This window comes from Natrix helvetica (assembly GCF_964273705.1).
Source record: "Natrix helvetica genome assembly, chromosome: 10".
Taxonomy (NCBI): domain Eukaryota; kingdom Metazoa; phylum Chordata; class Lepidosauria; order Squamata; family Natricidae; genus Natrix; species Natrix helvetica.
Genome location: NC_138561.1, coordinates 4,817,244 through 4,838,786, shown reverse-complemented (window position 1 = coordinate 4,838,786; position 21,543 = coordinate 4,817,244). Strand labels below are relative to the sequence as shown.

The 21,543-nt window shown below is 45.3% G+C and overlaps 1 protein-coding gene across 3 annotated transcripts in view; it reads left to right on the top strand.

Moving 5' to 3' along the window:
- Nucleotides 1-21,543, top strand: part of CPNE2 (copine 2) — a 127,385-nt gene that overhangs the window by 13,908 nt on the left and 91,934 nt on the right. For all 3 annotated transcript variants that reach the window (XM_081963032.1, XM_081963031.1, XM_081963030.1), the window contains exon 2: nt 17,208-17,404. In XM_081963032.1, the coding sequence (XP_081819158.1) occupies nt 17,237-17,404 (168 nt within the window). In that variant the 5' untranslated portion in view covers nt 17,208-17,236. The remainder of the gene's footprint in view (nt 1-17,207; nt 17,405-21,543) is intronic.

Here is a 21,543-nt window from a genome sequence, read left to right as displayed (position 1 = left end):
AGGGCAGGCAGCCCTCGCTTAGCGACTGGCCACTTAACAGTATCTAACAGAATGACAGAGTTGGAAGGGACCTTGTAGGTCATCTAGTCCAACCCCCTGCCCAAGCGTCTCTGACAAATGGCAGACCAGTCTGAAGGCAACTTCCGTTCCATGGGTTGATGGTTCTCACTGTCAGAAAAATTCTCCTCATATCCAGGTTGAATCTCCCCTTGTTCAGTTTCCATCCATTATTCGTTGTCTGGCCTTCAAAGGTGCCTTGGAAAACAGCTTGACCCCCTCCTCTCCGTAGAAGCCCCTCAAATATTGGAGCACTAAGACATGATTTGCAGCAAACGGGCAGATTTTTTTTCTTGTTTTCCTCCTCTAAAGCTAATGGGTGTCTTATAGTCCGGAGCGTCTTATAGCCCCCAAAATACGGAGCTAGCAAGGTGTAGAATATCTTGAAAACTCCAAATTTATTTTAGCAAAGTTATGTAGCTGTTCATCTTATTATTTAGGGGACATCCCTCCTCTAAACAGTAACTAGGACTTGTTTTGACTTTGGACTCCGGACACAGAGCTCTGCCTGAAGCTAGAACAGTGGAGAACATCTTTTTTTATTATTTATTTTCAGCAAGCATCTGTTAGATAACAGATAGAAGTATAAACATGATTATGAATACATGAAATGGATACGAATAAAAAGGAACATTAGGACAGGGACGGTAGGCACTGCGCTTACGCACGCCCCCTTTACGGACCTCTTAGGAATGGGGTGAGGTCCACGGTGGACAGTTTGAGGTTGAAGCTGTGGGGGGTTTGAGGATGTAACAACGGAGTCAGGTAGAGCATTCCAGGCGTTGACCCCTCTGTGGCTGAAGTCGTATTTTCTGCAATCGAGTTTGGAGTGGTTTACCTTGAGTTTGCATCGATTGTTTGCCCGTGTATTATTGTGGTTGAAGCTGAAGTAGTCGTTGACAGGTAGGACGTTGTAGCAGATAATTTTATGTACTACGCTTAGGTCGGATCGAAGACGGCAAGTTCTAAGTTGTCTAAACCCAACATTTCAAGCCTGGTGGCATGAGGGATTCTGTTGCAAGCAGAGGAGTGGAGGACTCTTCTCGTGAAATATCTCTGGACTCGCTCAATTGTGTTAATAATGTCTGATATGAAGTGCGGGTTCCAGACAGACGAGCTGTATTCGAGGATTGGTCTAGCAAAGGTTTTGCATGCTCTGGTTTGCAGTACAATGTTACCGGAGAAGAAGCTTTGCAAGATTAGGTTAACAACTCTTAATGCCTTTTTGGCAATGCTGTTACAGTGAGCTCTGGCGCTTGGATCATTAGAGATGAGTACTCCAAGGTCCTTGACAGAGTGGGGGTCGTCTATGAGGTCGTGTTCACCCTTCTTCACGCCTCTACTCCTCCCTCTTCTGCCAGCCTCAGTGCCCCACTGTCTCCAGACAATTCTTTGCATTGGGAGTCCCTGCCAGCTTGGCAAACTCCCTCTAACTGTTCTGTTCGTAAGGAAGAAGAGTGCCACTCCCCCCTCCTCCTCTCAGTATCTTTCTCTTGGCAGAACAAGGGGAGGGCCAGGCTGTTGGCGAGTCCTGCTACATGTGTGACTAATACAGAGACGAACAGACGAGCTGCAGATCTGTTATTAAAACCAGGTGCAAGCTGACAGACCCCCCAGGCTGCCATGGGAAAAATCGGTATTGGGGAAAGACAATCCTTGTAGCATCTTTTTAAGGCACACACACACACACACACATGAGAGCTCATCGATCAGAAGGGTCGGCAGTTCGGCGGTTCGAATCCCTACCGCCGCGTAACGGAGTGAGCTCCCGTGACTTGTCCCAGCTTCTGCCAGCCTAGCAGTTCAAAGGCACGTGAAAAATGCAAGTAGAAAAATAGGAACCACCTTTGGTGGGAAGGTAACAGCGTTCCGTGCGCCTTTGGTGTTTAGTCATGCCGGCCACATGGCCACGGAAATGTCTTCGGACAGCGCTGGCTCTTTGGCTTTGAAACGGAGATGAGCACCGCCCCCTAGAGTCGGGAACGACTAGCACTTATGTGCGAAGGGAAGCTTTACGGTTTTTAGCCTCTTGAAGAAGGAGCTGACGGGAAATTTCATAGATAGCCCCTCCCTCCTTCTCCTTTTCCAACCCTTCAAGCCAGGGGTGGGTTCCAGCAGGTACTACTGCCAGTTCACTCGTGTGTGCACCACGTGCATTGCACAAGGCAATTAAAATTGTCCTACGCATGCGCAGAACTGAAGAACAAGAACCAGAGAACGGGTTCAGGGGCGTGGCAGGCCGGGGTTGCTGCCAGTTCTAGCGATCCAAGCCGCCAAACCATTACCGTTTCAGCCAAATTGGTCTGACCTGGTAGAAACCCACCACTGCCTCTAGCACTGATGATGTTACCTCGTTTGGGTGATGAAACGTCTGCAAGGAAACAGCCAAGCTCAGAAAGCACCAAGGACCCCTAATTAGCCCATCTTTTTGATCTGAAAGGGTTTACTTTTCAGGGGTCTTTATGGTGGTTGTAGAGACCCTTTTGACAAGTCAAGTCAAGGGGAAGCCAGATCCACTTAACCAACTGCAATGATTCACTTAACAACTGTGGCAAGGAAGATCGCAAAATGGGGGCCAGACTCACTTCACAAGTGCTTCACTTAGCAGCGCCAATTTTGGGATCGATTGTGGTCATAAATCGAGGAGTACCTGTAGCTGTTAAGTGAGTAGCATGATTTGGCTTCCCCATTGACTTTGCTTGTCAGAAGATCGCAAAAGGGATCACATCACCCCGGGACTCTTCAACCATCATAAATGTGAATCAGTTGCCCATTGTCCGAAGTTTGATCAGGGGAACCACAGAGATGCTGCAACGGTCGTAAGTGTGAAAAGCAGTCATAAATCACATCTTTCAGTGCAGTGGTAACTCAAAACAGTCAAAAGTTGAGGACTACCTGTGTACAATGCTTCTTTTTTATATTCTTCTGAATATTAACAAGGTCCTGAGAATCTTGCATTAATTCATTTGGTCAATGCCAGGGCTGTGAACCTCCCAGTTGGTGGGCCGGATACATCATGTGCTGGCCACGCCCACGTCCAGTTTAGCAAAGGGGAGGGGGAGTCCAGATACGTCACGTGAAGCCACCATGAAAGGAGTTTGACACCCCTGGTCTATGCCATCTTGCTTACCCGTCTCAACTCAAAATTGGACTGGGGAATTACAAATCTCTCAAAAAAATGTACATTTCTTAATGGTGAGAACCAGGAATTTTCTCCTTATTTCTAGGTTGAATATCTCCTTGACCAGTTTCCATCCATTATTCCTTAGTCTCGTCTTGGAAAACAGGTGGACCCCCTCAGATATTGGAAGATTGCTATCATCTCTCCCCTGGTTCTTCTCTTCACTAGATCAGTGAAGTCAAGAAACGATGGCTGGAAACTAATCAAGGAGAGAAGCAACCTAGAATTAAGGAGAAACTTCCTAACGGTGAGGACAATTAACCAATGGAAGAGAAGGTGCCTTCATAAATTGTATGTTCTCCATCACTGGAGGCTTTTGAGAAGAAATTGGATGGTCACTTGTCTGTAATGGTAGGGGGTCTCCTGCTTGAGCAGAGGGTTGGACTAGAAGACCTCCAAGGCCCCTTCCAACTCTCTTATTCTGTTAAGACCCAGACTGGCCTTCTAAAGGAGGAGCAGCTTACGTGAGAGAGAGAGCATGGTTCTTGGGATGTAGACAGATTTAAAGCTTTGCAGGTTGCTCTGGTTTTTATCAGAACCCTACGGCCACCTTAAAGGAGCTAAATCAGCTTCCTCTTACTGGCGCCCTTTAAATATGTTGCATTTAATTTGCATTAATGAATATGCTGGCTGGACTGTATGGGTGTAAAATTCCAACATAGCTACATGGTTTAGATTGAGGAAAGCTGAATTAGATGCCAAAAAAAAAAAATTGCAGTGGGAGTGAAGCCAATTATCCTACTGCAACTTTTGAGCTACAGCCTTAGAGGAACAGCAGATGGAAAGCTGATTTGGAGCGACTGCAAAGCAGCTCTGAAATTTTTCTGTCTATTGCAGAAAGTGCTCAACCTTTCAGTTAGTGACTGTTCAAAGTTACAATAGTACTATTGTGGCCTGTCGGCCTCTGGCCCCTGCAGCAGCCGAATCACAGGAGGAGGAGGAGGAGGAGGAGGAGGCATAAGAGTTAGGGTCAGCATCAGGGCAACCTGGGATCTCTGAGGGGGAAGAGGGAGTGGAGCTGGCAGAGAGAGAGAGAGAGAGGTGAAGCCTGGGCTGTCTGTCAGCCCTCAGACGGAGAGTCAACAGCCCGATGGTGGCTGATGAAGAAGAAGAGGAACAGCTGGGTCCAGTGCCTGATGTGCAGATGCACAGAAGGCAGAGGAGAGGAGAGCAGTGGAAATATATGGGCTGGTCCTTAGGATGGAAGACCCAATGCTCCTAGTGAAGCCCCACCCTAGTTCTGGGGATCAAAGGCAGGGGGCGGAGATGAATAGATGTGACAGACAACTATTCATCTCCCCTGCCGGATGGATTTTAAGCCTATGGTGAGAGAGAAACTTTTTGCTGGGGCTGATGGCACTCCTAATAAGAAATCTTTGAGTTCACTTCAGCGGGTTGGTTGTGTTTGGGAATCTGGGTCAGAAAAAATAATCTTGGGGGACAGAAGAAAGAGAAAACAATCTGATAAGAGAAACCTGAGTCCAAATCAGAAAAGAAATCTGTGAAAGCTCTCAGAAGGGACCCTCACACTTACGACTGTTGCAGCATTCCCATGTTGATCGAAATTAGGTTGCTTGGCAACTGGGATGTATTTATGATTGTTGCAGTATTCTGGGGTCATGTATTAAACTTTTTGCAGCCTTCTGACAAGCCAAGTCAAGGCAGATTCACTTAACAACCGGGTTACTAACTTAAGAACGGCAACAATTCACTTAGCAACTGTGGCAAAGAAAGGTCATAAAACGAGGTAGGACTCCCTTAACAAATGTCTCACATAGAAACCCAAATTTGGGGCTCAATTGTGGCCGTAGGTCGAGGACTGCCCGTACCTTTGAAACAAAGAGGAGTAAGGATGAGAAAATGAATATATCAAGAGCCCAGGGAGTTGTGTTTGCGTCACCAGGTTTTGTCATCAGTGGTGACAAAATAGAACTTTGACGAAAGATGGGAAGTGGAGAATTTTTGCAAAAGCCGGCAGAAACGGGGCAGGTGGCATTGTGGCAATTGCAATGTTTTGCTTTCTTAAAAATCATCATGCATATGATGTTAACGTTCTAAATACCATGTATGAAATAAATCATTGTCCAAGGCAAAGTTATCCTTAAAGGTCCAATTTATTCGTACAGGCAAGTTAGCACGTCTATGGAATTCCAACACTGATTTTCTTCTTGGAATTCCACCCAGTTGAAAGTTCATGATCTATCCCCACACCCACAAATCCATCACATGTTCCAATCATCATCTTCCACGCTGGCATCTACACCCCTCTGCTTCCGGTCAGGTGTCGAGGTGCGGAGACAAAAGATGACCTTGAGCTTCTATAAAAGAATGTCAACAATACATTCCACAATCCTACTTCTTTTTATTCCCCTCTCCCAACTACTACACTACTAAAACACATAGGAAATTATAAGAAAGTGTGGCAGGCCAAAGATCCTAAAAAGAACATAACTACAGGCCTGACATATGAATGTTTTTCTTCCCACTCTGTTACAGGGAATGAATGCCAGTAAAACCTGGTGGGGAAAGAGGGAATTGTAGAACTGTTTGGGATGAAGGCAGAAGAGGAAGAGTCGAGAACGGATACGGGCAGCAGGGAGGTGGATCTTGTGGGTGCTTTGGTTACGTAGACCGAGTCAGGATAGAATTGCCAAAGAAAAGAGGTGAATGAAGAAAGGGAAATGGCTCAGAGAAAGCAGAAGTCCAAGAAGGCTGTTGTGATGAATGGCACTGATGAGGGAGGGCAACTGTGGTGCCTTAATGGACTTCAACTCCCAGAATTCTCTTCTCCTCTTCTCCCCTCCCCTCCAGAGGTGGGATTCAGCAGGTTCTGACCAGTTCTGGAGAACCAGTAGTGGAAACTTTGAGTAGTTCAGAGAACCGGTAAATACTACCTCCGACTGGCCCCACCCCTATCTATTCTCTGCCTCCCGAGTCCCAGCTGATCGGGAGGAAATGGGGATTTTGCAGTATCCTTCCCCTGGTGTGGGGTGGGAATGGAGATGGCACAGTATCCTTCCCCTGCTACGCCCACCAAGCCACACTCACAGAACTGGTAGTAAAAAACTTTGAATCCCACCACTGCTTCCCCCTCCTCTCCTCTCCTCTCCTGTCCACTTCCCTTCCCTTTGACCACTTGGGAGGAAATAAAACAAGGAGGAAGAAAACTGGTCAGGGATTTTCAACTTCTTTGCCAAGGCCCCAATCTCTGTTTGGATCAACACAGATTTTCCTTTTGTTTTTGTCAGAATATTCATGAATTGGAATAGGGCATAGCAACAGGTCAGCCATTGGGGACTGGCTGGAATAGGACATGGTAACAAGGTCAGTCAATGTATAGGCATTGCAACTGGGTCAGCCAATGGGAACTATTTGGTGACTGAGAGCCATGCCAGACAGCTAGGAGCCTGGGCGTGGCTTACCTATGTAGCTTTGAGTCTGTGCAAGAGAATTAATCTGCTGAGAATTGAAACTGAAAGTAGACTGCTGAACTGAAACTGCTTCTCTCCTCTGCCTGCAACTCTCTACCACATTGGAAGAATCTGCTGTTGGTATTGTACATTTAAAGATAAAGGTTCCTCTCGCACATACAGTATGTGCTAGTCGCTCCCGACTCTAGGGGGCAGTGCTCAACTCCATTTCAAAGCCGAAGAATGAGTGCTATCCAAAGACGTCTCTGTGCTCATGCGGCCGGCATGACTCAACGCCGAAGGCGCATGGAACACTGTTACCTTCCCATCAAAGGTGTTCCCTATTTTTCTACTTGCATTTTTACATGCTTTCGAACTGCTAGGTTGGCAGAAGCTGGGACAAGTAACAGGAGCTCACTCCGTTACGCGGCGCTAGGGATTCGAAACTGCCGACCTTTCTGATCGACACTTGTCTTAGCCACTGAGCCACTGCGTCCCTATTGTACATTTGCTCATGTGTTAATTATGTATATAAAGAAGTTCATGTATCCTGCTCAATCAGTTATCTGTGTGTGCTTTCTGGATTTGATTTTTGCAACAAGCTCTGACAGTTTTTCCGAACAATCCAGGAAAAGAATAAGGCAGATGGAATCTACCTCCCAGACTCCTTCATAGCGTAGGACAGGGGTGTCCAAACTTGGGAACTTTAAGACTTGTGGACTTCAACTCCCAGAATTCCCCAGCCAGAGTTGAAGTCCACAAGTCTTAAAGTTCCCAAGTTTGGACACCCCTGGTGTAGGATATCCAGCAAGAGAGTATCTTTCTGCTCTGCTCATTTTTTATTTATTTATTTTCATTTTTTGCTCATTTTAGCTATTCAACATCTTCTTAAACACTGGAAGTCTTTAAGAAGATGTTGGATAGCTATTTGTCTGAAACGGTATAGGGTTTCCTTCCTAGGCAGGGGGTTGGACTAGAAGACCTCCAAGGTCCCTTCCAACTCTACTATTGTATTGTATTGATGTTCATGAGAACTAAAGTTTAACTGATCCCTGGGGAATCAGTAACTGGACTGTCCAACCGCAGACCACAAATCCTCCTTGCTGTGGGAGCAGGAAGCCAGCACAAGAAACTTGGCTGGTCTTTCTGGATTTCTCATCACAACTCTTTGGCTAAAGAATAAGCATTCTTGTTTTTGCTGCAAAAACCCAAACAAATTAAGCTGCTACCCAAACTGTTTTCTGGACTTTGAACTAGACACGACCTCCCCTCAAGCAACTAGAATTAAGTTGATGCATCTCTCAATGTCCAGGCACATGGAGCATCTACTAGAGTGACCAACAAAGTTTATTTGTTTGGGTATTTGAAGGTCTGTCAAGGAAGCAGAGGTCCCTTTTTGAGGGACGCGGTGGCTCATTGGCTAAGATGCTCAGCTTGTCAATCAGAAAGGGCGGCAGTTCGGTGGCTCGAATCTCTAGTAGCACATAATGGAGTGAGTTCCTGTTACTTGTTCTGCCAACCTAGCAGTTCGAAATGACCTGGAAAAAAGGGACCACCTTTGGTGGGAAAGTAACAGCGTTTGTGCGCTTTTGCCATTGAGTCATGCCGGCCACATGACCACGGAGATGTCTTCGGACAGTGCTGGCTCTTCGGCTTTGAAACGGAGATGAGCACTGCCCCCTAGAGTCAGGAACGACTAGCACATATGTGTGAGGGGAACCTTTACCTTTATCCTATCTTTATTACTGGAACATGGGAGTTAGCTTGAGCTGCTGTGAGCAACACAATTCATGTGGAACTGTTGTGAGTGTAGACTTGTTCATTCAGATTGCGGTTGGACCACACCCGAGTGGGGAGAACGCACTTTAGGAATAGAAGTTGCTTGTATTGTGGAACAAATAATTGTTGGGTGACTCAAGCCCTGAAAAAACATGGTTTTATCACTATTTCTCGGGCTCCTTCGATGAACAAAATTATTTTCCAAGAGTCTGTCAAGGAAGCAGGTCCTCCTTGATTTAACGGACCTCACTTCTGGCGGAAAACTGGCCCACGACAAACAAGGGGTTTGCTTAATGACTGCCAGATTCATTTAAAGGTTGCTGCAAAAATATATATATAAAATCAGGTTATGTGATGTGATGACCCACTATATGAATAGAATAGAAATAGAATAGAGTAGAATTAGAATAGAATAGAAAGAATAGAATAGAACAGAATAGAACAATAGAATGAGAATAGAAAGAACAGAATAGAAATAGAATAGAATTAGAAATAGAATAGAATTAGAATTATTAGAATTAGAATTAATTAGAATTAGAATTAGGAGTAGAGTAGAATAGAATCTGGAAGGGACCTTGGAGGTCTTCTAGTCCAGCCCCCTGCTCAAGCAGGAGAACTTATAACCATCTCGGACAAGTGACTGTCAAGTCTCTTCTTAAAAGCTTCCAGTGACGGAACACCCACGATTTCTGGTGGCAAGCTGTTCCAGTGATAAATTATCCTCACTGTTAGGAAATTTCTAACTTATGACTGTAATTGCCAAGCTCAATTGCTGTAGTAACTCAAGGGCGATCTTTAAAAGAAGACTCAGATTAAGACGAAGGAAGTTTAGCGTATTCTAAAAATGCAGCTGCCAAGTATTACCATAATACATGCCAGAGGCTTGTTAGTTGGGGGGTGATGGGCATTGTCGGTCAGTACACCCGGGAGGCAGGTAATTGGGGTGTCAGAATAGAGCTGGAAGGGCACCTGGAGGTCTTCTAGTCCAACCCCCTGCTTAAGCAAGAGACCCTATACAATTTGAGACAAGCGGTTGTCCAGTTTTTTCTTAAAGACCTGCAGTGATGAAGCACCCACAATTTCTGGAGGCGAGTTGTTTCAGGGATTCATTGTCCTCCCTGTTAGGAAGTTTCTCCTTCGTTCTAAGCTGCTTCTCTCCTTGATTAATTCCCACCCATTGTTTCTTGTCTTGCCTTCTGATGCTTTGGGGAATAATTTGAGCTTCTCTTCTTTGGGGCAGCCCCTCAAAACTGGAACACTGCTATCATGTCACGCCTGGTCCTTCTCCTCCTCTAGACTAACCATCCCCAAACCCTACAACCCGGTGGAAGATACTCAGGCACCCATGCAACTTCCATGCACACGTGCACACAAGATTTTTCTTGCAAACTTAAACCCATCCTTTTCCCCTGCCATTTGGAAAGATAAGAGCTTGTGCCAACGCAGCTGTTTCTGAATTTGTCTTTGGTGTGGAAAAAGAAACAAGGTGATATAAATAGAATAAAAGCCTGCTTATTTTAAGGTTTAGTTGCACGGAAAGTGTAATTTATTTTATTTTTTAAAGCTAAGTAGAAGCCACTGCATACCCGTCTGGAATTTTAGTCTTTAAAGAGCCTGTGGAAACTTCGTCTTCTAGGTTTGTCTCCCTGGGGTGGGGAAGTGGATAAGGATTAAGTGTGCGGTTGGTGACATCAACACTTTTTCCCTTATGTAACTTTGACTCCGCAGTTCGTGTTTGCTTATTAACAAAACCAAGACCCTCTTCCAGATGGAAAAAAAAATTGGCTTGCAAAAGTCCAGATTAGGGTCTGGCAGACCAAAATAGCTACCTGTCTTCGGGTTGCCACGAAATTTTGCACTTCCTGATCCCTCCCCTCTTCCCCAGCATATATAAGTGACGGATCTTTCAAAATGGTTTGAATAAGGGGGAGAAACAAAAGTCTGAAGAGGCAAGGGGTGGGCTCGACAGAATTCAATACAATTTGCTCTCCCTGGTAATGTGGGTTTGTGTGCTACGCAAATCACACCGCGCAAAATGAAGTTAGTCGGTTTAGAGTTCAATATGTCGCACGGCTAGTGCATCCAGAGGTGGTGAAGAGGATATTGGAAGAGTATATTATACCAGTTTGGTCTGATGCGGAAGGCGACAGATTAGAAAACAAGAGGCCATGAGTTCAAGTTCTGCCTTAGGCATGAAAGCCAGCTGGGTGAGTTGGGACTAATCACCAGGAGACTGTGAGTTCTAGTCTCCCTCTAACCATGAAAGCCGTCTGGGTGACTTTGGGCTAATTCCTAGGAGATTGTGAGCTTTCGCTAATTCCTAGGAAATTGTGAATTCTAGTCTCACTTTAACCATGAAAGCCGTCTGGGTGACTTTGGGCTAATTCCTAGGAGATTGTGAGCTTTGGCTAATTCCTAGGAGATTGTGAATTCTAGTCTCACTTTAACCATGAAAACTGACTGGTGACTTTGGGCTAATTCCTAGGAGATCGTAAATTCTAGTCTCACTTTAACCATTAAAGCCGTCTGGGTGACTTTGGGCTAATTCCTAGGAGATTGTGAGTTCTAGTCCCACTTTAACCACGAAAGCTGGCTGGGTGAGTTTGGGCTAATCACTAGGAGATTGTGAGTTCTAGTCTCACTTTAACCACAAAAGCCAGCTGGGTGACTTTGAGCTAATCGCTAGGAGATTGTGAGTTCTAGTCCCACTTTAACCACAAAATCCGGCTGGGCGACTTTGGGCTAATCGCTAGGAGATTGTGAATTCTAGTCTCACTTTAGGTATTAAAGCTGGCTGGATAACTTTGTGCCAGTTCCTCTCTTACAGCCCAATCCATCCTACAGAGTTGTTGTTATGGGGAAACTAAGAGGGGGAAGATGTGTTGATATTGAATTATTTGTAAAAATAATAAAGGAGGAATATAATTTAAAAATACTGGGTAACATGGTAATATTTGCTTGTTATTAATGATATTATATATTTTTGCCCTGTGCTTTTTTTCAAACTTAAATGCCATGATCTTAAGACTGTAGTCATAAGCACAGGTATTGGTGGACAAGACCTCCTCAATACATAGGTAGTTCTCGACTTACAGCCAGTGGCTTAGTGATTGTTCCAGGTTACGACTGACCATCATCCCCAATGCACTTACAACCTGGTTTCAGAGTTCTGACATTGCCTCCCCCTGTGGTCACATGACTGCATTTTGGGTGTTGAGCAACCAATCCACATTTGTGGCCATTTGCAGCACCCCACAGTCAAGTGACTGCGATTTATGATGGCTTGGCAGGAAACTGGGGTTTACTTCTTATTTCTGGCGACAAACCAGTCCATCGTGATCCATGAGTTTGGTTAACAATTGTGGTGTTCACTTTACAGCCATGATAAGAAAGGTTGTAAAAACAGGTCCAGTCATGCAGTGACCCACTTTATGACCATCACGACTTACAACTGTAATTGCCAGGCTCAATTATGGCCATAAATTGAGGACTGTGTGTAATGCGGCTTGCTTTTGAATGAAGATAAGGACAATGACTAATTTAAATTTCTTATAGCCACTGTGGATGAAACGAAGCAGCGGGTGTATTAATAAATGTTTTAGCCTGGAGCAACTGAGCCAAGTCAGTGTTTAAACTGTAGCAGGAAATAGTTAGCAAACACTAGAAGCAAACTTAGGTTCAGAAGAATAGTTTTTGTGGTTGTATTTGTGGTTAAGTTTCATAAGGAAGTTGATCAAAGCAACTAAAGCTAGATGAAGTCATGGTTTGACATTTAGCAGTTACTTTTAGCCAGTATAAACACAGCAACTCAGGCCTATTTTAAAAGTTTTTAAATCGTTGATTTGCAACCCATCCCACTGATAATCTTGTATTTCCTTGTTGGTGGATTATAAAAACAGTTTCCTGTGTAGGGAGAACGTGCCTCCGGAGGGTTGCTGAACACATTCCTGCTTGCTTGACCCATCTTTGCAAACCCGCCTTGAAGTGTTTGGAGGCTGAATTACTCAAGGGTTCTGCTCCAAGAGTCGAAACAAAACTTACCTTGAGAGTCACCAATGGGATAGAAATTCAGATATTCACAAATATCTGAACAAACCTTATCTTGAGAAGGAAGAGTATGTCAGAATATTCATGAACTGGAATAGGACATAGCAACAGGTCAGCCATTGGGGACTGGCTGAAATAGGACATGGTAACAAGGTCAGCCAATGTATAGGCATTGCAACTGGGTCAGCCAATGGGAACTATTTGGTGACTGAGAGCCTGGGTGTGGCTTACCTATGTAGCTCTGAGTCTGTGCAAGAGAACTAATCTGCTGAGAATTGAAACTGAAAGTAGACTGCTGAACTGAAACTGTTTCTCTCCTCTGCCTATGTTTTTTGCCTGTAACTCTCTACCACTTCATTTGAAGTTTCTGCTATTGGTATTGTACATTTATTCACGTGTTACTATGTATATAAAGAAGTTAATGAATCCTGCTGAATCAGTTATCTATGCTTTCTGGATGTGATTTTTGCAACAAACTCTGACAGAGTCACCAATGGGATGGAAATTCAGATATTCCTTCCTGCAGATTTTCCTCCAATACTGTCCGCTTCAGTAGACTCTGGGTGGCTGATAAAATCTAAATAAGCCACTAAAACATTTACAACTAGTAAACTGAAATAGACAGTCCAAACTGAAAACAGTCATTAACAGTAACAATAAACTGTGAAAGGGGCCCTACCAATACACCATCCACAGGCCAGGGATCAGAATCAGGTCTTAAGGCTTTCCAAAATCCAAGAAGAGGGGGGAGTCACTCATATCTCTGGGGAGGGTGATGTTCTAGCAGGCGGGGGCCATGGCAGAGAAAGTCCCTGTGAAATTCCCAGAAGATGACCTAATTAATTTACGAGCCTCGAGACAAAGTTCAAAAGAGATCCATTCATTTATAAGGATCAACATTCTGGCATGTACTCCTGCGGAGCCGAAACTGATTTACATTTAATGGCGTCTGAACTTTACCCCTGTCTCCCCTCCCCTCTGCCTTGGTCATAACTCACATTCACCAACAAGATGCTACGGCAGCTTATGGACATGCGCATATGAGACCTGACTCTAGCCAAAAGTATGCCTGGAATTCTCCTCCCTTCTCTATGCCACTTGATAGTAGTCATGGCAGCACTTTACAAGTTGACAGTCCCCTTCTTTGGTCCTAGAACAGTAATGGCGAACCTATGGCACACGTGCCAGAAGTGGCACACGGAGCCATTTCTCCAGGCACACCAGCTGTCGCCTGTTGCTCTTTTGGGTTCTGCCGCACACATGTGTGCTGGCACGCTGGTCTTTGCACACACACGGGAGCTCTGGAAACCGAAAGTGCAGCTCTCTGATGCGCATGCACGAACCGGCCACTGGTCTTCACGCATGCGGAAGTGCTGGAAACTGGAAGAGAGGGCTCCCTGGCGCGCATGGGTGCATCGGCCAACTGCTCTTCGCTCGTGCCTGCGTGCCAGAAACCGGAAGACTGGGTGCATGCGAACGCTGAAAACCGGAAGTCCAGCTTCCCAGTGTGCGCATGCGCATCAGGGAACTGTTCTTCCAGTTCCTGGGGCTCCCACGTGTGCTCCCCCTCCAGGGAGCTGCTCTCCTTTTTTGTGGTGCTCCCTTGCCCACGTGTGTGCTCTCCCGTTTCGGCACTCTGTGCCAAAAAGGTTCACCAACACTGTCCTAGAAGGTGGCAGCCCTTAAGAGAAGTGGCCTGAAGTGCACCCACTCTCTCCTAACACACCAGAAGTGGGGGGAAAAGTACCATCCCAACGGAGGTAATTGTATCACGCCATTCTTTCAGATCACACCTTCCTAGTGCTGCAATCTTAACAGCGAACAAATCGGTCCAGAAAATAATGTGCACCTAGCTCAAAGATTTTCATAACTGCTCCTTTCTGAAGGCAAGGTCTTTGCATCAAAGCTGGCTTTATTGTAGTGTAATAGTTACCCTACCATAGGAAGAATCCTTAATTCTTGATCGCTGAAATAACTCTGAATAGAAGTAATCCTCAATTGATAGACATTCTTTCCGAGGCCATTCAAAGTTTCAATGGCATTGAAAAAGTGACTTGTTTTTTTCACCTTTTCACACTTACGACCATTGCAGCATCCCCATGGTCGCGGGATCAAAATTCAAGCCTTTGGCCACTGACTCATATTTATGGCGGTCCAGGGGCTACGTGATCAACTTCTGACGAGCAAAGTCAACAGGGGAGCCAGATCAACTTAACAACCCTGTTACTAACTGAACAGCTGCAGTGATTCGCTTAACAACGGTGGCAAGAGAGGTGGCAAAATGGCACAAAAACTCAACTCAACAGCTGTCTCGTGTAGCAACCAAAATCTGGGCTCCATTGTGGTCGTAAGTCGAGGACTCCCTGTATTGGGGGGAATATAGCTAAGGAGAATGTAGGTGTTCATATTTAAGTGTTTGTGCTTCTTCCCTGGACCAGCCAGGGTCCATTCTGCATTATTGGATTGTCTCAGTTCAGTGGGCAGAATGATGATGATGATGTAGCAGGCCGGGAAGCGGAGAGGTGGAATGAAACGATTCAGCTTTAATAGGATGAAGATTGTAACTCTCGGCAACTCTACACTTTGCGTGAAGGCGCCTTCTTAGGGATGCTCAGGCTGCTTGTGAATGAAAGAGAATTGCATATTGGTTTTTAAGGTTCAGCCACCTGGAATCCAAGTCTCTGTGTTGGATATCAACACCAACAATCAACCAGGCTTGCCTCAAGAAACTGTGGGAGCTCCATCACTGGAGGCTTTCAAGAAGAGACTGCACAGCCATTTGTCTGAAGGGGTATAGGGCTGTGATGGTGAACCTATGGCACGCCTGCCACAGGTTGCACACGGAGCCATTTCTGACGGCATGCGAGACGTTGCCCTGTCAGCTCCAGTGCATATGCGTGTTCCGGCCAGCTCATTTTCGGCCTTGATTTTCGGCCATTTTTCACCCTCCGGAGGCTTCTCTGACGCCTCCGGAGGGTGAAAAACAGCCCAACGCGCAAACCGGAAGTTTGGGAACAGACTTCCGGTTTGTGCGTTGGGATGTTTTCTCCCTCCAGAGACTTCAGGGAAGCCTCCTGAAGCCTCCAGAGGGTGAAAAAGGGCCCAACGGGCAACCTGGAGGTCCATTCCCAAACTTCCGGTTTGCGTGTTGGGCTGTTTTTCGCCCTCCCCAGACTCCTAGAAAGCCTCTGGAGCCTAGGGAGGGCGAAAACAGACCTACTGGGCCCATCAGAAGTCAGAAAACGGGCCATTTCCAGCCTCTGGGAGGGTGGGGAGGCTATTTTTGCCCTCCCCAGGCTCCAAGAAAGCCATGCACGCATGCGTGGGACAGCAGGGATATGTGTGATTTGCACATGCTCAGGGGGCATGGCGTGGGGGGCATTAAATTATGGGGGTGGGCACACATGCGTGTGTGCTTTTGGCACCTGAGGCGAAAAAGGGTTGCCATCTCCTGCTTGAGCAGGGGGCTTGTCTAAAAGACCTCCAAGGTCCCTTCCAACTGTGTTATTCTCTGTTATTCTCTATAAAAGAGCTGTTTGTGATTTTAGGCTGGAGGACCTGGCAGTTCTGACAAGGTTTTTACAGATTAACAGAGTTGGAAGGGACTTTGTAGGCCATCTAGTCCAACCCACCCACCCAAGCAGGAGACCCAACACCATTTCTGACAGATGGCAGTCCAATCTCTCCTTGAAAGCCTCCAGGGATGGAAGCTACCACAACTTCCAGTATCTTCCCAGGTATTGATGTTAAGCTGATTGGTCTGTAGTTCCCTGGGTCTGTTTTTTCCCCCTTTTTTGAAGATGGGAACCACATCAGCTCTTTTCCAGTCCTCTGGTAGTTCCCCGGTACTCCAGGATTTTTGAAAGATGTGGTACAGTGTTTCCGAGATAACATCTTCCAGCTCCTTTAAAACTCTGAAAATAAACTGGTAGACAATGTTTCCATACCACTCAAAGGAGAATTAAATTTTGGGGGCGAAATGTAGAGGTTAAAGGGCAGCCTAACAGGAAATCCGTCCGTACTCCTGCACCATTTGGAGAGTCTCATCCCAAATTGGATAGCTAAATGTTATGGAGATTCTCATTCCTCCAGGTCATGATTGTCCCAAAGGCGCTTTTTCAAGAGGCAACTGGACTTCCTTGTTTTTTCTTTTGAAGACGTTTCGTTTCTCATCCAAGAAGCTTCTTCAGCTCTGACTGGATGGTGGGGAATGGAAGGATTTATATTCCTTGCAGACAGCTGGTCATTTGCATCCTTTTAGAGGGTCCTTGAGGCCAATTGGAAGTTTATCTCTGTCCTCAGGGTCACCTGAGTGGTGCAAATGGTTCCTGTAGTCTGCAATTTTTCCTCTGGAAATCTGTTCAGACTCCCACGCCATTCAAAGGGGGGTCTATCCCAAGGTGTATGGCTAAAAGTCTAAAACTTTTAATTATGGGACAACCCTGTCCTGGATGACTGAGAATCTCCATAGACTTTTCTGCAAAGGCTGATCCCGGGACAACTGCAACCATCATAAACACGGGCCAGTTTCCAAATGTCTAAATTTTGATCACATGCCCATGAGGATGCCCCAACAGTTGTAAGCGCGAAAAATGATGATACATCCTTTTTCCCAATCCTGTTGTCACTAAACAAACTATTGTAAGTTGAGGACTACCTGCAGTAAATGGGCTTATTTGTCCTGTTTTACTTTCATTCCCTTTTTTGCTAACACGCCTCTTTCTCTCCTGCAGACTGCCAAGAGCTGCTTCTGCCCGACCCAATGGCCTACACCATCAGCCCCACCCCGTCTGTGCCGGTGGGAACCCCAAATTGTGTTTGCAAAGTGGAATTGTCCGTGTGTGGTCAAAACCTTTTGGACAGAGATGTGACCTCAAAATCGGATCCTTTTTGTGTCTTATTTATGGAAATCAATGAAAAATGGACAGAGGTAAGACCCAAAGATTGTCCCGAGTCTTTCTAACTTGTGCTTGAAAGTCTTCATTCTTACAGGTAGGGGATGCAGTGACCAGGTGGGTCAGCAATGGAGCTGAGGCTGGAGATGCAGAAAGCTGAGACAGGGTCCTGTTTATATCCAAAGGGATAGACAGTTTTGGCTTTCTTGGGCTGTGTCCATGCAAACATGCCTTTGACTTCTAGTGTCTGACAGGTATTCCTTTTCATGTATCTAAAGGGATGTCAAAGAGAAGAAGGATGGAATGGAATAGAATGCAGAATGGAATAAGAATGAGATGGAATGGAACAGAAATAAGAATAGAGTAGAGGTGAGTAGAGTAGAATAGAATAGAATAATAATAGAACAAAATAGAATAGAATAGAATAATAATAGTATAGAGTAGAGTAGAGTAGAATAATAATAGAATAGAATAGAATAAGAGTAGTGTAGGGTAGGGTAGGATAGGGTAGTAGTGTAGAAGTGAGTAGATTAGAGTAGAATAATAATAGAATAGAATAGAATAAGAGTAGAGTGGGGTAGGGTAGGGTAGAGTAGAGTAGAGTAGAGTAGAGTAGAATAATAATAGAATGGAATGGAATAGAGTTGGAAAGGACCTTGGAGGTCTTCTAGTCCAACCCCCTGCTCAGGCAGGAAACTTTATACCATTTCATACAAATGGTTATCCAATCTCTTCTTAAATACCTCCTGTGATGGAGCACCCATAACTTCTGAAGACAAGCCGTTCCACTGGTTAATTGTTCTCAACCCAATTAATTTTTTTAAAATAAAAAACCCTTCTTGCTTGAGGTCTTTACGGCTTTTTGTAGAAACATAATTGTGGACTGTCTTAGGCCTTTGATCCAAAATTTAATCTTCTCTTCATCTCTCTCAAGACTTCAGCACTTTGCCACCTAATTAAGAGATGTCCTTAATAGGTCAGTTCTAAAACAGGATTGGTGGATCCGAGTGGAAGTGAAATAAAGCTCATTCCGTGTATGAATATTGTCCGTGTTCATTTGGGATGAGGCCCAGCGGGGCAAGATGGAGGAATTGAGAACACTTAAATCACAAAAAGGGAGAGGCACACAGTTGCTCTCTTCAGCTCCATTCTGACCATATGCTTAAGAATGCAGTTAAAGTTGGAGCTGTTGCATTCAAAAACTTGTTTAGCTTGTTGTTGTTTTGTGTGACTTTATCTGAAAAATACGGCTTGAAGCTTAACGCCTCAAAAACCAAGATCACGGTCGTCAGCAAACAACCCATTAATTTACCACTGATAAATTCGGAAGGAATGCCACTAGAAAAAGATGAAAGGATGACGTACCTCGGTTTAAATTTACATGAAACATGATCGGTGAAGTAAAGACAAGGATAGGGAAAGATTGAACCGCATTCTTCAAAATGAAAAAGATCTTCTGCAATCACAACATAAGCCCAAGTCTGAATATCAGGCTTGTCAGATGTCACATCTTTTCTATCCTGCTCTACGGAGTGGAGAGAGTGGATCGCTGAGAGAAAGCCACTTGAAGGAAGTAGAAGCATTTGAAATGTGGATTTACAGACGGCTGTTACATATAAACTGGGTTGACAAAAATAAGGAATGAGGAGGTGAAAGCCAAGGGAAATCATCAAAGCCATTAAAAAGCGGTAGTTAGCATATTTTAGACATGGGATGCGATACCTGGAAAAATACGGCATCCTTCACTTCATCCTCCAGGGAAAGATTGAAGGCAAAGGAGGTCCAGGCAGGAGAAGAACATCATGGCTTCAAATTCTAAGGGACAAAACTCAGCAACACTTTTTCATGCAGCTGTTGACAAAAATAGGATGCCAACATCATCGCCAATGTCTGATGATGGAAGGAGGAGGAGGAGGAGGAGAAGAAGAAGAAGAAGAAGAAGAAGAAGAAGAAGAAGAAGAAGAAGAAGAAGAAGAAGAAGAAGAAGAAGAAGAAGAAGAAGAAGAAGAAGAAGAAGAAGAAGAAGAAGAAGAACAACAACAACAACAACAACAACATATATTGCTTGAACCAACTGAATTTGTTTAGAATTAAGGGTACAAGTAGTCCTAGACCCTCAACTACAGTCGGGACCAGAAGAATTCACTGCATGCAGCATGCAAAAACCATCTTCTAGCACTTTTCCCTCCGTGACAAATTAGGAAAGAGATTTTGACGTTTCCCACACAAAACAAGTACATTATGCATGAGCAAAGCAAACTGATGTTTGTTTCTGTGGCTACTCTTAGGTTGGCCTTCCTTGTCAAGAGGAGATACCAAAATAAGCCAGAAATCTCCACTCCAGAGTTTGCTTAGCAAAAGATTCTGACAAGTCCACCTTCTGGCTTGTTCCGGTTTTCAAACACTGGAATTATAAACTGGGGATAAATTTTGGCTGCAGAATTAGAAAGAATTTGGGGTTATTGTCTGCTTTGAGGGGCTGCCACAAAGAAGAAAGGGGTCAAACTATTCTCCAAAGCACAAGACAATAAGAGGCAAGACAAGAAACAATGGTTGGAAACTAACCAAAGAGAGAAGCAACCTGGAATTAAGGAGAAACTTCCTAACAGTGAGAACAATTAGCTAGTGGAACAGCTGGCCTCCAGAAATCATGAGAGCTCCATCACTGGGGGTTTTTAAGAAGAGACTGGACAGCCACTTGCCTGAAATAGTATAAGTTCCCCTGCTTGAGCAGAGGGCTGGACTACAAGACCTCCAAGGTCCCTTCCAGCTCATTCATTCTATTCATATAGATGCTCTCCAGCACTTGGGACCCAAAAAATGCCCTACCTCTGATGAGAGAGGGTTCAAATTGTCTTAACAGCTAACAAACAGCTTCTCTGAAGTTGCTAGCAATCATTGAAGACGCCTGGAATGTCTTAAAGCTAACATAACTCCTTAAGCCAGTGTTAGCTAAACATTTGGGCCCCGAGTGCTGAAACGAGAGCGCCAGAAACTGGAAGAGCAGTGGAGGAGCTGAGCTTCCAATTTCCGGTGTGCGCATGTACGCCGGTCACCTGGTCTTCCAGTTTCTGGCGTGCTGCAAGCGCGAAGACCAGCTGGCCGAAGGATATGCGCACCCTGGAAACCAGAAGCTCAGCTTCCTTGTGAATGGATGCATGCTAGAGAGCTGCTCTTCTGGTGCTCCTGTGTGTGCAAAGTTCAGCTGCTCGGCGCACATGTGCATGTCAGAATCCAGAAAAGCAACGGGTGATGAAAGGCATACGTGGAGAAATGGCTCTGTGTGCCACTTCTGGCATGCATGCCTGTTCTGACCCCCCCCCCCCCCACACACACACCTGTGAATAAACCAGGACACAGGCTTGGCTGTTTGCCACTGTTTAATTACTGAGATAACAAATCCTTTGGCTGAGGGCCCAGGCAACTCACGTTCAATAGAGTAGCTCTGCAGCAACCCAGATAATTCAAATGAAGCAACGCAGATAGTCCAAACGAACAGACACGGCTAGAATACACAGATAGATTTTCTTAACTACTAATTCGAATGGTTGTTTCCTGCAAATGTCCCCTCCCAACGCCTCACCTATAATCTCTCTTGGGAGGGGCCAATCCACAACCACCTGTGCTGAATCATCTTCTGTGAGTCTGCGTACAGAGTTGCTGCTTCCGTTTCTCAGCCCTTCTCAATCTAGCATCAGGGACAAACTGCCTTTGATCCTCCCCACTGCTCCATGCCTCAGGCGCCTCCTGGTGGCCAACCAGCCTCTCTGCTCCCTGCTCTGAGTCTGAACCCTGCACAGGGTCCTCCACATCGTCCAGGGCAGACTCATATGGTCCCTCGCTATCCGAGTCCATCAGCAGCTCACCCGGATCCTGCTGGGCCACAACACATGCCATAGGTTCGCCATCACAGCCTTAAACTTTTGGGGAGTAGTCGTCACTTTTAGGATAATAAATAAGTTTGTCTTATGGTGGCAGGAGTTGTCGTTGCTTTGAAGGCTGTGTGGCTTAAGGGTCATTTCGAACTTGTCGTCATGTTGTGTGGCAGGGAGTGTGGAAATTAATGATTGCGAGCTACGTGAACCAGGGCTTTGTTTAATGATGTTCTCAAGGCAGCTGTTCCTATTGCTTTCCCTTTGACAAAATGGCACAAAATGGGGTGGAGAGGAATCAG